At 40.9% G+C, this 15,359-nt stretch overlaps 1 protein-coding gene across 1 annotated transcript in view; it reads right to left on the bottom strand.

Moving 5' to 3' along the window:
• The window catches only part of CFAP46 (cilia and flagella associated protein 46), a 62,560-nt gene that overhangs the window by 14,969 nt on the left and 32,232 nt on the right, over positions 1 to 15,359 (bottom strand). Inside the window, exons 29-42 of the mRNA XM_064139940.1 lie at positions 14,044 to 14,264; positions 12,544 to 12,666; positions 11,385 to 11,552; positions 10,870 to 11,018; positions 9,539 to 9,637; positions 9,133 to 9,217; positions 7,446 to 7,592; positions 6,067 to 6,267; positions 5,734 to 5,840; positions 4,801 to 4,971; positions 3,367 to 3,499; positions 2,393 to 2,581; positions 1,382 to 1,570; positions 583 to 717 (exon numbers count right to left, since the gene is read on the bottom strand). Coding sequence (XP_063996010.1) covers positions 583 to 717; positions 1,382 to 1,570; positions 2,393 to 2,581; positions 3,367 to 3,499; positions 4,801 to 4,971; positions 5,734 to 5,840; positions 6,067 to 6,267; positions 7,446 to 7,592; positions 9,133 to 9,217; positions 9,539 to 9,637; positions 10,870 to 11,018; positions 11,385 to 11,552; positions 12,544 to 12,666; positions 14,044 to 14,264 — 2,117 coding nt within the window. The remainder of the gene's footprint in view (positions 1 to 582; positions 718 to 1,381; positions 1,571 to 2,392; positions 2,582 to 3,366; positions 3,500 to 4,800; positions 4,972 to 5,733; positions 5,841 to 6,066; positions 6,268 to 7,445; positions 7,593 to 9,132; positions 9,218 to 9,538; positions 9,638 to 10,869; positions 11,019 to 11,384; positions 11,553 to 12,543; positions 12,667 to 14,043; positions 14,265 to 15,359) is intronic.

Here is a 15,359-nt window from a genome sequence, read left to right as displayed (position 1 = left end):
AGAATGAAGGAATTTCCTGCCAACCCTCAGTACAGTTGTTTCCACTGGCAGTTTATTTAACACAAACTAACCCAGAGATCTCTTATCTCAAGCTTTGACTGGTTATACTCTGTTCCTAGTGTGCTTTTAACTGCCGTAGTTAACAAAGTGTCAGCTCACCATACAATACAACTTAAATTCAGTAAGCATTGTACAAATCTGATAGAAGTTATCTCTTTGTTCCCAATCTGCAAAATGCTGTGCTCCTTCACAAAGGTGCACCTGTGAACCAGAGAGAAAGCTGCCTGTTCATCTCCTCCTGGCTGCTACATGCTGGATTAGTGGGAAGCCACTAAAGGAGAAAGCAAGTGGGAAAGCTCACTCAGGAGCTCCCACAGCATGTCCTGGGGCAGGATGGAGACACACAGCATGGTGATGGACAGCTGGGGATTGTGGGTGTTTTGGAAATTTTCTTTTGTAAGACCAAATCTATGTCAGCAACATTTCTGGTGTCAGTTCAAACAGAGCTCATGAGGTAAGGCAAAGGTTACTCCCTAAAAAGGATGCATTTGCATTCTAATGCAAGCACACATGCCAGTATACCTTTAACTCCAGGACTTTCCTCATACACTTATCATACTGGTTCTTGTCAGTTGGCAAGTTGCTGTCTGTCACTTCCTGTTCACTGCATTCTGCTGGAGCCAGGGAAGATTTGGAAGTGTTTGAATTAGCTTCTTCCTAGTCACCAGAGTATGAGAAGAGAATAATTAATCATTCCATTAAGTATGGCTGGCTTAATTTCCTTCGTGAAAGCCTAGGTGACCATGGAACTCATCTTAAAAGAAATCATCTCCATGTATGGATGGTGAGAGATTTGACAGTATTATCACACTGACATTTCTTAATGTGGTATGGAGACAACACGACCCTAAGATTTTTTTCCTGGTATTTGTTGCAGTTAATTTTTAATGATATTTAATTCATCACTGAATTTGTGTCTATCAGCTCTCCTTTTCTTACATGGAGTTCTTCCTACAAGACAAAAGTAACTTAGGGATCAGGGCTTTTAAGCTACAGATCATTACTGCTTGCTTTTATGGATTCAAGGACCAATCTACTTCTTAAGAGATTCAAGGATCTAACCTATTCTCTTTCCCTTTTGAAAATATTGTAACTCACATATCTTAGGAATGAATACAAAAATTATCTGCCTGAGGGTGGCCTGGAGGTGGAAGTGTTGGTCTGAAGTGGCTTAGCTCAGTACATTTTATTTCCCATTGCACATGGTATGTAAAATCCGCTAAATAAAGATTAGTGTTACACAGCTGCCTACAGAAGAAACAATCCTGGTGCATCAGCTTTACACAGAAGAATTAGCTTAAATGCAGAAAACAGTACAAACCATGACATCTGGCTCCCAGTAGAGCTCTGAATGTACAGGATCCACGTTAATGGCAAGCAAACGGAGAGTTTTTCCAGTGAGGTACAGGCATTTGGATTTGATGTGAGGGCAGCCTCTACAAAGATGCTGTAGGTTTGCTAACTGAGCCAGTGCAGTATGACCCACAGTATATTCCATACGTTCCCAGTCCTAGGAAAAATGCAGAACTAAGCTCATTTGCTCATGTAGAGCAAGATACTTTTAAAAAGTAATGTATGTATTTACACACAGATATGTCTGTTAGATGTGATTATGCTTTTGACTACAACTGAGGTGTCATTAATAGATACAGAAATTCATTAACAAGTGACTATGACGGAAGTACACTGGAACACCCATAGGCAACCAACAGACAGTATGGAGGAAAACAAGGGAAAACAGGAGGGTATGTCTGAGAGCAGCTGGGATGCTTTGCTTTCCTGCAACTGCATTTCCCGTTGTCATTGTCCGAGACAGAACAATGGGCAGGAATCATTGCCTTGCTGCAGTGAGGCAAATCTTCTGTTCTTATTCATCATTTGAGGCCCCATGGCTGGAGGTGTTTAAGGCCAGGCTGGATGAGGCTGTGGACAGCCTGATCTAGGGTAGGGTGTGCCTGCCCATGGCAGGGGGGTTGGAACTAGATGATCCTTGTGGTCCCTTCCAACCCTGATTCTATGATTCCATGATCAGTTCAGTTAGGCACTTCTACTTAAACTGCTCCAAGAACAAGTCAACAACCCAAAACCCTTTCCTACTCTTAACTGGGTTTCTCTGCATCTGAGAAACAACCTTTCGGAGAAGAAGGCAAAAAAAACCCCAATAAACCATCTGCAAGACAAAACCTACACACTTCAACTGTCTTTGCTGCAAAGCACATGAGTGACTAGGGACCAGTTTCTTCAGCAGTGGAAGCTCTGCTATGGAAAACATTAAGGGAAGCTTTGTTACACCTTTTACAGGCAAATTACAGGACTAAATATTTTGCATTACCTGTTCTGTTGCATCATCCTCAGCAGTTCCCCTGATGAATGCCTCCATGAGTTCATGAGATGATGCCTTTCCCTTTTGCTTAAGCTTTTTCTCAGTAATAACAAGATGAAAAATATCCAAAGCAATTTCTACAAGATTTATTTTCCTGTTAGCTAGTTGCCTCATTAATGGGGTACTAACATTTGCAGTCTGAAATTCAAAAGAAAGTCAAATTCTCCTTTCAGATACTTTCATAAGAAGTTAGAAAGTCGTATTTCTTTCAACTGAAGAAGCAAATCCTTTAACAACATATCACCTCAACAGATCAGAGATGTTGTGATGGAGGTGTTTGAATGACTTAAACGGCAATGTCAAATGAATGGCAAAGCAATCAAAGCAGCTGTACAGAAAAGGAGCAGGCAGGTTTTTGCTTTCCGCATGTTATGTACCTGGTACAAATACCTGATTCCAAAGGAGTTACAAATGTGCACATAATAGTTTGGTATCTGCACCAAAATGCTTGCTTTTGAAAAAAGGCAAAGCAGAAATAACTCTGGAAGCTAGCCTGTAACAGTGGTGTACACTAGCAAAGCAGACTGCAGGCCTCCATGGTCCAAAATGCACTAATTGGAAGACAAGCTTTCATTATTTGCATATTGTTATCTTTTCTTTCTCTTGAGAAATAAGCACTTTATGGTGGAGAATTTTTAAACTGTGAGGTGTTTAGAGAATCAAAAACATTTCCACTTTCAGACTTCTTTTGCAGCTATTAGATAAAATTTAGAATTAAATAAAACTGACAAAGATCTTGAGGTCTCTTCCAACCTGGTTGATTCTATGATTCTAAACAAATCCTCTCATTTCTGCTTCTCCCCATCCTGTTTAACACTGTAAAGTGTTTTGGCATGCAATCTTTCCTTCTATATTCAGGCAATGTTTGTATTTACAGGCAGATAGTATCATGTGGAGCCTTCAGGAATATAAAATACCTGTACCTGTACTGCAAACAAACTCCAAACATCATGAAACACTTCCTCTGTTTCAGATACTGCCCTCTGAGCCAAGTTAAAAGCGTCCAGATAGTGATTACGTTTTTCCTCTTTATTTCTTTCCTGCTTGGCAATCATCCTGAAGAAAATAATCATAATAGCAAAGAAATTAGAGTAAGAAAGTATGTATGCAGCAGGGGAAGGTTTGTGGTCTCAATTCTATTACGCATATGTAATCAAATTATTAGAGTAATAGATTACTGGCTAATTAATAGACAAACCAGATTGATTTTGTAAATGTTCAAGTAGGAAAAGTGAACCTGCAGACATCATTCTTTTTTCAAGGTCCCATTCTCTGGAACTGTACTGATGCTGCAAAGCAAGCAGATGCCAAGACACAGAGAGGAGAGTCAGCTCATTCTGGAGTATGTATTCACCAGGAACAAACTGGCAGAGCAGCCAGGTACAAAGCTTCTCTCTGCTGTCTCAGGGGCACACCTTGGAAACAGCTCAAAGTGTGCTAGTTTGAAGCTACCTAGAGTGTTTTGGTGAGAAGAACTAGATTACAGGCCGTGAGAGGGAAACAATGGTGATGTCTACTTCACTCATAGGCTTGCTGAGAGGTATAAGAACAAGAGTATAAACATAGATAGGGCAGTTGCTCTCTGTCCGGGCTCTGGGCTGCATCTCTCTAGCCTCACCTTCCGTCTCTCTGATTAATCCACCTGCTTCCTAAGCCCCCTGGCTGACCCTCCGATATTCCTTGGGCACAGGGCAACGTCTGGGGTAAGGTCGAGAGGGGTGGGAGAAGGTGGAAGGGTGGTTGGGAGCCCCTCCTGGGGACTCAGGTTTCTGGGAGGGGAGTTGTGTTTCTGTATTAACTCTTACCTTGTCTGTCTCTGTTTGTAACTGTATCTACTGTAAATGTCTGCTTGTGCATTGTGCTAAGCTGTAAATACAAAGCTTCATTCAATTTCCAGAGCCAGCTGAGTCTAGTCTGAGTGATTTCAAAAGCTAGGGGGGTGGGGGGTGGGTAGCACCCAAACCATCACACAAGGCATATCATGGTTTGACCTTCTGCTCTTGTAGCAATTTCTCAGCAACCCTTTAACAGTAAGAAGCTGTAAATACGTGAGAATGATCAGTGTGGCTGCCAAAAGGCCTTTACAAATGGGAAGACAGAAAACTGACGTAGAGGCCTTGCTATTTTATTGTGCCAGACATATCACTAGGACCACGTGAAATTCACTTTTCTTTCAGTGAAAAGACTTTTTGATGCTAGACTACTTCTCTGAACAGAGAACACATCAAAAATGCAAACAGACACGTAACATCGAGATCTGAAACCTGGCAATGTTACCTGCTCTTCTCCGTCTTTAACCAGACTGTAAAAATGTAACCAGCACTGTTAAACCTCAGCCATAGGAGGTATAATCTTACCTGTGGACATTTGCACATTCAAGCAGGATCTCAGCACTGCAGTTTTTATGCCCATGATGAAAGAAGTCCTTCTGACTCTGAACTAATTTATTGCAAGACTCCTGTAACATATGTGGCAACTGACAGGGCTCAGCATTAACTATCATAGAATGTATCTGAATAATTGTTTTCCTGGGAATAAAAATTAAGTACAAGACAGCAGTCAGAAAGCACAAGCTGTGTTGGAGAACAGATATATTTCTCTCTGTCCTTGAAATGGTTAACAAATCTAGGAAAAGTCTCTTTGAATCTGTGGTCTAAACTTATAGTAGGTTCTGAAAAAACATCAAAACAGTATATTTTCAAATTAGAATAGAGGTGTCACTTGTTCCATCCATCTAATTATTCAAACTGCCTAGACCTAATAACTCTTCTGAATACAGCTGAACTGAAAAGACTATGAGCCCCCCTTCTTTCTCGCCCCAAAGTTCACATGTCTTTGCGAAGGAAGTTAGGCGTTACATGCTTTTGTCCTTTTACCAACGCATTTTAAACTCTTTGTGCTTGGATTGTGTTGTTTAGTTTTGCCATTAAAAGACTTCTCTGGTTATGGTGCTGCAGACTACAATGATGTTGTGGGAGTGCCTATTCAGACAGGCACCCCTGTGTAGGTGAAGGTATCTTGCTCTCTGGGGCAAACTGCACCGCAAGCTATGCACAAGAGTGGTATCTGAACTGGCTTACTAAGCAAATGTTTAGTAGGGCTGCACATGAGAAGAAATGGAAAGGAAATCTTAGATTTAAAACAAACCAAAACAACCCAAAAACAACAACCAGGAAACCATAAACTACTGAGAAGAAAAACATTTAAGAATCCACAGAATGCAGCCTACCAAAATGAAGATGGATGGTAAAAACCACCACACATTTGCATTGCAGCTGCTGGGCACTTACCTGGCTTCAAGGGATGCAATTATAAAACCCAACTCTGACTGCCTGTTGGGTCTCTTCACTAAAGCAGATCTGAGCACATCTACAGTGTGCTCGAGTATCTCACAAGCCTGCAGGTGACAGCAGAAGAGGGTTTTAACAAATATATACTTAATCTACTATCTTTCAGTACCTAGAAACAGTCTCTGTAAAATACTTATAAGAGAAATGTATAGGAGGAAATCATACTGGCAGTTCTAAGCTTTATTAAATGTGGAAAATGAACACATTAACATGAACAGAGAGAAGTACCACTGCTGCAAAAAAAGAGGCACCAAACCCAACAAACTTCCTTACCATGCTCTGTCTTCCTTCCCCCTCTCCCTCTAGAACTGCTTCTATTAGGCCGAGAGTACTGTTGTACCAAAACTCTTCGTTCCCTCCTAGAAGCTGTGCTTTCTCAAGGAGTGCTTTAGCTTGCTTGTGGTTTCTTTCCAGGCTGGCCAGTACAGCAAGTAAGTACAAGCACCTCGACACATCACGCAGGGCTCCCAGTTCCTAGGAAGAAAGAGGTGACCTACATACAGAAGATTTACTACTGCTACTTCTATTTAATTTTACTCATGTTTCAGATTGAACTTCTGAACGGGCACAGAAATAAGGGAATGATATTTCCCCAATTATCTGTACAATTTCTTAATTACTCCTTTCACTACTGTGGTTTCTTCCAGACTACTTCCCATCAAGAAAATTGAAATCTCCAATGCTCCCACACCTTGTCAAATAAGTAAATTTCTGACATTATTTATTCAGTCAGTATCTGCTGTCATTTGTGTCTGATTAAGAAATCTGGTGATAACATTTTTTTGTGATCTCAAACCTAGACACACTGAAATTCCAGCAAATCTACAGGTGCTACTTGATGCTAATTAAAAACCACACCTTGGAAGCATACAAGAGACACATGTGCAGTGTGCTGGCATACACACAGGCTATTAGTAAGCAATTAAAATCATTGTCCTCCCCAATGTCCTTTGAACATTTTTCAACATACAGTACTACACATGACATAGACTACTGTCTTTAAAGATATTTATTAATGAACATGATTCATGTCCTATTATTCAAGCTATTCATCACTGATGATAAACACACATAGGTAGTTTTTACTATATTAAAAAAATGATGTCGAAGAACAGCATAATTACACTGTTTAAAAGGATTTATGGCCATAGTTCTGCTTCAGTAGTCCATACAACCACGGTAAGAGCTATAATGAAGAACAGCAGACACAGGAAGAACAAAGTAAACTCTTTGTAATGATGAGGTGATGTGGATTTGTTTGGTGGAACACACAGACACATTTCAGATCTGCTAATCATAATCCCAGTGTCAAAGGCTGTTTATCAAAACACAACAGTAGAACTGTAATAAAATTTACATTCACACATCTTCCAAGGTCACTGCAAAGCAGACAGAGATCCTGAAACTACTTCACAGGTGAAATAACCTTTAGACAATTCCCATAGTTGGACTTAAGTGGCCCATTTAAACATATGCCTTACATGTGTTGAAACTCAAAACGACACAGGTTTGGGGTGGAAAACCTGGGTGGGAAGCTTGGTTTTGCAATTTGATGATGATGATGATGATTATGAATGGCTGCATCAAAATGAACATGTTGTGACAGGCTTCATTAATGTTTCTTTCGCTATTTAGTTTCTGATGTACCGTACCTGAGCTGCACTGTGGGCCTCTGAAAGAAGATGTCTTGCTTGTTGATACAAGCCTAGCTGAATTAGTACTTCAGCCTTTTCTATCCACAAGTAAAGGAAAGAAAGTGCACTTGGTCCTTTTCCTGCTACTGTATTGAAATCAAACACCTAGAAAACAACAAAATATTACACCTTCATTGATTTAACAACTAGAGGAATATAAAAGTATATGAACTATAGCACTCTATTCCTGATATATTTCACAGAGGAGCATTATTTTCTTAACTTTGAAATTCAGCATTATATCACAGGAAATACACATGTACTGTGAGATCTGGATCTCATAATCTTTAAAATGCATTAAATTACTAAGCATATACTCTAAGATCTGCTACTGTTGACAAGAAGTTGATTCTTGGTAATAAATTTAAAAATTCAAGTAAAGAAACTACTCACAAAAGCTAGAAGAAGTGACTCACAGCGGTTAGTAATTAGGAAAACAGATCTTTCATGTGCACAAGAATGGAAAAATACACAAAGAGAGCAGAATGATATGACAGAAATGTAAACACAACTGCCACAATAAGAGGAAAGTGGAGGTAAGCTTCAAGAATATCAGTCAAGCAATTACCATCCTAAAGAAGAGATAGAACAAGCACATGAGTATGTGCATGTCTTTAAAATACTGTATAAGAGGGAGCAAAACAGCATGCAGTAACGTAATGGAGAGAGAAGAGAAAACCAAGGGCGAGAACAAACACAGTGGCCATTTTTTTCCTGCTTCTCAGGCTTTTCTGTTGTTTTGCAATAGACACAAATTCCACTTGCAGAAAAGTAGTTTTATTGTGCATGAATGCAGATTCTATTCTTGCTGTCTGTAATCATTTGGGTGCTACCCTCCGCCCCAACTTTAGAACTCACCCAGACTAGACTCAGCTGGCTCTGGAAAGTGAATGAAGCTTTGTATTTACAGCTTAGCACAATGCACAAGCAGACATTTACAGTAGATACAGTTACAGACAGAGATAGACAAGATAAGAGGTAATGCAGAAACACAACTCCCCTCCCAGAAACCTGAGTCCCCAGGAGGGGATCCAAACCACCCTTCCACCTTCTCCCACCCCTCTCTACCTTACCCCAGACATTGCCCTGTGCCCAAGGAATATCGGAGGGTCGGCCAGGGGGCTTAGGAAGCAGGTGGATTAATCAGAGAGACGGAAGGTGAGGCTAGAGAGATGCAGCCCAGAGCCCGGACAGAGAGCAACTGCCCTATCTATGTTTATACTCTTGTTCTTATACCTCTCAGCAAGCCTATGAGTGAAGTAGACATCACCACTGTTTCCCTTTCACAGCCTGTAATCCTTCTCACCAAAACACTCTAGGTAGCTTCAAACTAGCACTGTCCCACAATAAAAATTATATGCTAGGCAAACTCAGCTCACAGTCAGCTGATGCCTGTCAGCAGAATTTAAGTAGGATGCATTTGTAGTGACTTTTGTGTCCGTGCATTTTTTTAGTATAAAAATATTTTAATCCAAACAAGTATATAAAAAGTGATGACTAAGTTATTTATGAAACTGTAGCAGAAACAAAAATCTTTTCACTTGAAATAAGGACATTGAGTAAGTTACTAAAGAAACTGTAGCAGTTTCAAGTGAAAAATCTTTTCACTTGAAGTAAGGATATTCTCGTCCTTACTCCCATTCACCTGAGCATTGTCAGAAACTGTTTTTCCATCTTCTTTTTCAGTATGTGCCACCTTCTCTTTTGTCAGTGCAATCTCATGCCTACACCTAAACCACAAGAAAGAAAGGACGTTGGTAAGTCTTTCATCATGAAGGGTAGTAGTGTGTAACGCACTTTCTCCCTCTGTGGAAGGATCTATAAAACAATCATGTACAGAATTTTATGTAACAACTGATACACCAAATCTGTGTTAAGAGATCATGGGTTTTGTGTCTCTGGGGATTTTTTTGCCTGTGTTTTTTTGTTGGCTGGTTGCTTTTCTGTTGTTGTTTTGCGGGGTGGGCTCATGGGGGGATTGCCCCAAAGCACTTGTCAACTGTAGGGAATAACTCTCAACTAAATACAGCCTCTGCAGTGAAAATACCTACATTGCTTGTTCCAATTCACTAATGTGTGCTTCTCCAGCAGCTTTCTCATGATACAAAGATGCCTGACTCAGATTTAGGTCTGCACATATCAGGGCAATTCTAAGAATAAAAAGAAGCAATGTTTTAAAACAATCAGAATCATTCATATGCTGCTTCCAATAAACACATCACACACGAAGAGCCTGCATTCCACATTGGTCAATCCTCCCTTCCTGCATCATGATTAACACTCTCAACAAGGAAAATTTCAAATGAAATAGGGAAAATGTGACAGTTGAAATTACCTATTGATAAAGGTCATGAGGTAGCAACATGATTTGAGTTGGATGGTTTGTTTTGAAGATCATTTAGTCCAACCCACGTGCCATAGGCACAGGCATCTTTCACTAAAGCAGGTTGCTTGAAGCCCTATCCAACCAACCTTGAAGTCCCTCCATCAAAGCAGTATCTCTCCAATTTAGTGGCAAAAATGATGTGGTGAATGTACCAAATTACTTAGGATGTGGTCTCACCGAGGTGTGCAAAAAGTACCACCCATTGTGTATGTGCTAAGTTACTCTTTGGTACTGAATAAAGGGTAACATATTCACAAACACTGATCACACAGAAAAATCAGGTCACAGATACAAGTAAAACACCATGAAATAAACCCAAATCTTGCAGAGTCAACAACAACAAAATCTATCTTGCAATACACAACACAGTTATCAAGTGCCAATCCAGATGAGCATACATCAGTATTTTTCTGTTCTGTAGCATGGGAACAGCTTCAGATATTACAAAGATACATGGTGTGGCATTTCGTGAACCACTGCAAATTCAGCAAACAATTATTATTCATAACTGCTCATTATTATGAGAGCATTGTGCAATACATTCCAAAACGCATGGCAGACTGTCACAGCTCTACAGAACAGAATGTGCTTCTTTGGGATACCTAACTGGGTTCCTAAGCTAAAGACAATCTCTTTCTGAAGAAAGACAGGAGTCTGCCTTTGAACACTTAAGAGATGTAACACCTTTTTTACTTTTCTTTTTCAGTTAAGTGACAAAAGGCATTCCAAAAATTAGTCACATGAACAAGGCTTGAGTTCATAGTCTTGTACACCTTGCCTTGTGGGATCATGTTTAGTAACAGATAAACTTGTTGGCTTTAATTTCACAGCAAACCAACTAATGAGAATTCTATTAAAATGCATAAAATAGGAAAGAAAAAAACAATCACTGCTAATATAAATCAGCAAGACACAGAAAGTCTTGTTACTTTTTGTTGAACTATTAAGAGATAATCAACTCCAGCTTCTCTTTTATTTAAAATAAAGGATACAAACCGAAGGTGATAGAGGTCAGACAAACTTCTACTTCCCACAACTTCATTAGCAATCACTTCAGCTAGCTGAAAGACGGGAAGAATCAAGTGGGGGCAAAAAATCTTCTGTAGCTCTTTAGAGAAAAGGTCCATAAAATACAAAGTGCGAATCTGAAAAGACATTTTTTGCCGCTGTTCAATCAGCACAAAGGTCATTTTGTGCAGAGCAAACTTTACTTTTTACAAGTTTGTTTACAACACAACCAACCAACCAGACAAACATTCACAGTGAGAAAGCAGCTAGCTACAGAGAAAGCCAGTAAATCAATTCTGTAAAGTGAGCTCACTTCAGAGTGCAGAGGACAAACCAACACTTCCTGAGGCATTCATGAAGACTATGACAAGGAACCACTTCTGACAGCTGTGTGAACATGCCTTGTATTGCACAGTCAGAAAGCCAAAAATGCATCAGAGTTCTCTGCTACTGATTATTCTCCTAAATAATAAATGCTCCAGAATGCTGGTGGTTGTACTTACAGGGTTGGGGAAATTATCCCGGTTAATTCCATAGCTGTTTGTTTCCCGTCTGAAAGCATCTCTGATTTCTCTGGGACAGTCATAATGAGCCCATTCTTCCACGCTTGCTGGCAAGGTATCAGCTGATCCTGTGCCTTTCGGCTTCTCTGTCACAACTGACTCTTCAGCCTAGGAGAACAGCTATTTTTCAGAGAGCACTTTTTGTTACAAGCACCTACTTAGCACCCTCTGAGGTTGTGTGGGGCTGCTTTGTTGAGCTGCAGGCTGTGTCTGTGGGGTCGTTTGCTTTCCTGAGCTGCAGGCTGCGTGTCTGTGGGGTCGTTTGTTTTGCTGAGCTGCAGGCTGTGTATTTCACAAAACAGCAACATTTTGACACAGAAAAAGTATCTGTAAATTGATGACCTGTCAGGCCTATGCCATCAAGAATGACAGACTCAGAGAAACTCTTCCCAAGTCATGGCAGTGTCATGGTCTAATGATAGGACAGGTTGCTCTATTGCTCCAAAAGGGGCAAAAGAGTAACACTCACACACAGTGGATTGGAGAATTGGAAAGTGTAAACGGAGAAGCAATTCACAAGCTACAGTGTTACAGTTCTACACAGTGATGAGCATAGCAAAACATGTGAAATACACAAATGCATATTCAGCCTTGGCCCAGTCCTGCAAGCTGGGCTTACATCAATCCCACTAAGCCAAAGCGTCTCACAAAACCCAAAATCCCAGGCCCAAATGTCCCCTCCCTACTCTGCCTCTCTACTTCCATACTGAAAACCCTTTGTGATGCAGCACAAAATCCAGCTTGGCAGCTCCAGGACCAACAAGGCTGTCCAGGCCTAACCAGCAGCATTGCTGCAGGAGATAAGATCCTGGGCACCCATCCCAGGAAGAGACAAGGGAACAGGGGAGAATGTGACTTCTGAGCCAAATTTATAGGGAGGCAGGATTATGGGAATAAAAACAAAGACTATGCTTCCCAGCACACCCCTGACCCTCTCTAGCTCCTGGGGGGTCTGTAACTTTATGGTTTTCTTAAAGCACTTAGCCTCAAACTGACACAGGCCATCTTTACAGGAAAGCCTCTGAACTATTCCACGAAGGATCCCAAGGAACCACCTCCGACAAAGAGGACACTGAGCACCACAGGAAAGAGCTCTTACTTGCTGCTCTTTCCTTTTGTCCTCTTTCTTGGGAGCATTTATGGACTGAGCCTTCTGAGGAGCTGTAACTTGTGAAGACTGAGATAGCACCTTCGCAACAGATCCTGCTGCTGACAGTGACACCTAGACAATCAAATAATTAATCAATTACTGCCAGTGCTCAGTAGTAAGGTTAATGATAGCAAGTCACCAGCCGCAGCCATTAACAAGTGTTACGTAACAAGTCAGCGTGCTGGCGAGAGCCTTCGGAACACCAGCACTGCTCATGTCATCTGTGCAAGCATTAGGATGCTCATGACACTGCAATTAATCACCTGAACTGTCAAATGGTGACATCATCCCTCTGGTAAACACTGCTGCTACTTTTTTAACCTGTATGGTTGCAAGTTCAATTACTTTTTGCAATCACTACTCTAGAGCACTCAGTCTTCTATAAGGGATGGTTATTATAGCAGAGTGATCTACAAGACTGCAAGAGCCATTGTTCTCCTTCTGGATTAGCCTTCTATAATGCTTCTAACGTGAATGTTATATAAAAGAAACAAGATTAATTTTCTCAGGGGAATCAAGAGTAGAATAAAAAACATGAATAAATATAATCCTGGATGCTGCACAACTCATGAGAACTTCAAATTAAAAAGTCAGAGGCATCTGTTTTGGCTTGGATTATTCAGGTGTTCAGAGGATATTTTGGTATCTAAGAACTGACATCTGCACTTAGGTCTGCTTTACTTTGTACTCTAGAAAAAGGTTAAGCTGCCCTGTAGTATTTTCACTCCTTTAATGCCACATGGATATTCTTGTTCAGCTGTAAATATGAGTTCTTAGAATGTCCATCATTGTCCTTCAGCTGGCACTGACAGCTGCATAACTCTTACTTGAGGTTAGGCATTACTGTCCAGAAATCAAAGATTTGTTTGATTCAGAATGCTGTAATAACAACAACAAAAAAAAGGTTGGGGAATAATAATCAGTGAGCACTGACTGTCTATCCTGTTAATCAACTTAGTGCCATCACTTAGTGCCATGGTCTAGTTGACTGGATGGGGCTGGGTGCTAGGTTGGACTGGATGAGCTTGGAGGTCTCTTCCAACCTGGTTGATTCTATGATTCTATGATTCACAAACTGACTGTCACACAAGTCCTTTCAGGCTAACAACTGCCCCTCTAACTGAAACTAAGTGCAGATCCATCCTCAGAACTGGCAGCAAAGTTTTCAGTACGAATTCTTCTACTTCTAATATTCTTTAACAAGTTAAAAACACAAACACTTTAGAACCTTTTGTGTATGAATGTGCTCCAGAGAAACAAGGTGCCACTGCTTCTACCCATAACATCTCTTCACGCTTTTCTTGAGAGAAAGTTATCTTCTTTAATCCTTATACATCAGCTACACTAGAAACCTGATAACCCTAACTTCAAGACACTGAGAAATGCACTGCCCTAATGTATCACAAGGTAATCCAACAACACAACATCACCTGTCTCACGCCAGCTCACCTGCCAGATCCGGAGGATGCAAGCATAGGCCATCATGCAGTGCTGCTGATGAGGAGAACTATGGCCAGAAATGAAAGCCACCAATGTCTGTACCCTAAACAAAGCTTCCAGTTGTTTAATATTGCTCAGATCTTCCAAAGTCATTTGGGCCATGGCATCATCTGATCCAGTGTCTACCTTCAAGTGTTCTGTAGGCAAAAATTGTGGTACAGTACGCCTTTCTGTTAAAACAAAATCACAGTAAGGTGCTTGCAGTGAGAACATTCAAAATTTTAACTCTATTATGTGAAAAGGAAAACATTTATGCACACTTGAACTATATCCTACAGAAATAAATCTGTGGGAAAGAGAGTCTAACCTCAGTCCCTTAAGTGGTGTTGCAAAAAATCCTCTTGATCCTAATGCAGTGGTTTCTACAGAGACTGAAAACTGTCACCCAGCCAGCGAGAGATGCATTCAGTCAGCACTCACTTTGGGAACGGGCACTTACCAGTGTGGTAAATGGGATCTTAGCAGTGCTTACCAGTGTCTGAAGGGTGAGGATCATGACAATAGAGCCAGACTCTTTTCAGTGCTACTCATGACAAGGGGCAACAGGCACAAACTGGAACCCAGGAGGTTCCATCTGAACAGGAGGAGAAACGTCTTTGGTGTGAGGGTGCTGCAGCCCTGAAGCAGACTGCCCAGAGAGGTTGTGGAGTCTCCTCTGCAAACCCACCAGGACTTTGGGATCCCAGGCAAACTGCTGTGGGTGACACTGCTGTAGCAGGAGAGCTGGACTAAATGATCTCGAGATGTCCTATTCAATCCACACTACACTGGGATTCTGTAAATAATCCAATTACAGGTGGGTTGATGGCAGCAAAGTTGAGCACACTGATCAAGCTCATCCCTGTGTCTGTACTGAGATATGTTAACAGCTCTTGATGGCAACTGCAGAAGAAACTCTGGCTACTCAATCCTCTTTTATGCTGTATATATTTATGTGTTATAGAAATTCTAACTCTGCTTGAAAGTCAGCTCAAAACCACTTCAGCAGATTTTCACCTTAAAGTGAAGTACTATAAAGACATTTTTCTCTTCCAACATCAAAGTTAGGGAATGGGACAGTTTAGCAGATGCATTTTATTTTTTCATAATAAAAGAGAGACAGCAAGATGCAGGCAGGAGAGCTGGTCTGCAAGATGGGTGGGAAACTGTCTAACAGGCTGCACTGAGAGGCTGGTGGTCAATGGCTTTTGCTCAGGCTGCCAGCTTATCACAGGTGGAGTCCCCCAGGGATTGGAACCCATGCTGTTCACCATCTTCATAAATGG

The sequence above is a fragment of the Pogoniulus pusillus genome, chromosome 3 (assembly GCF_015220805.1).
Source record: "Pogoniulus pusillus isolate bPogPus1 chromosome 3, bPogPus1.pri, whole genome shotgun sequence".
Taxonomy (NCBI): domain Eukaryota; kingdom Metazoa; phylum Chordata; class Aves; order Piciformes; family Lybiidae; genus Pogoniulus; species Pogoniulus pusillus.
The sequence above is the reverse complement of the archived record's forward strand: the minus strand, read 5'-3'. Positions and strand labels throughout refer to the sequence as shown.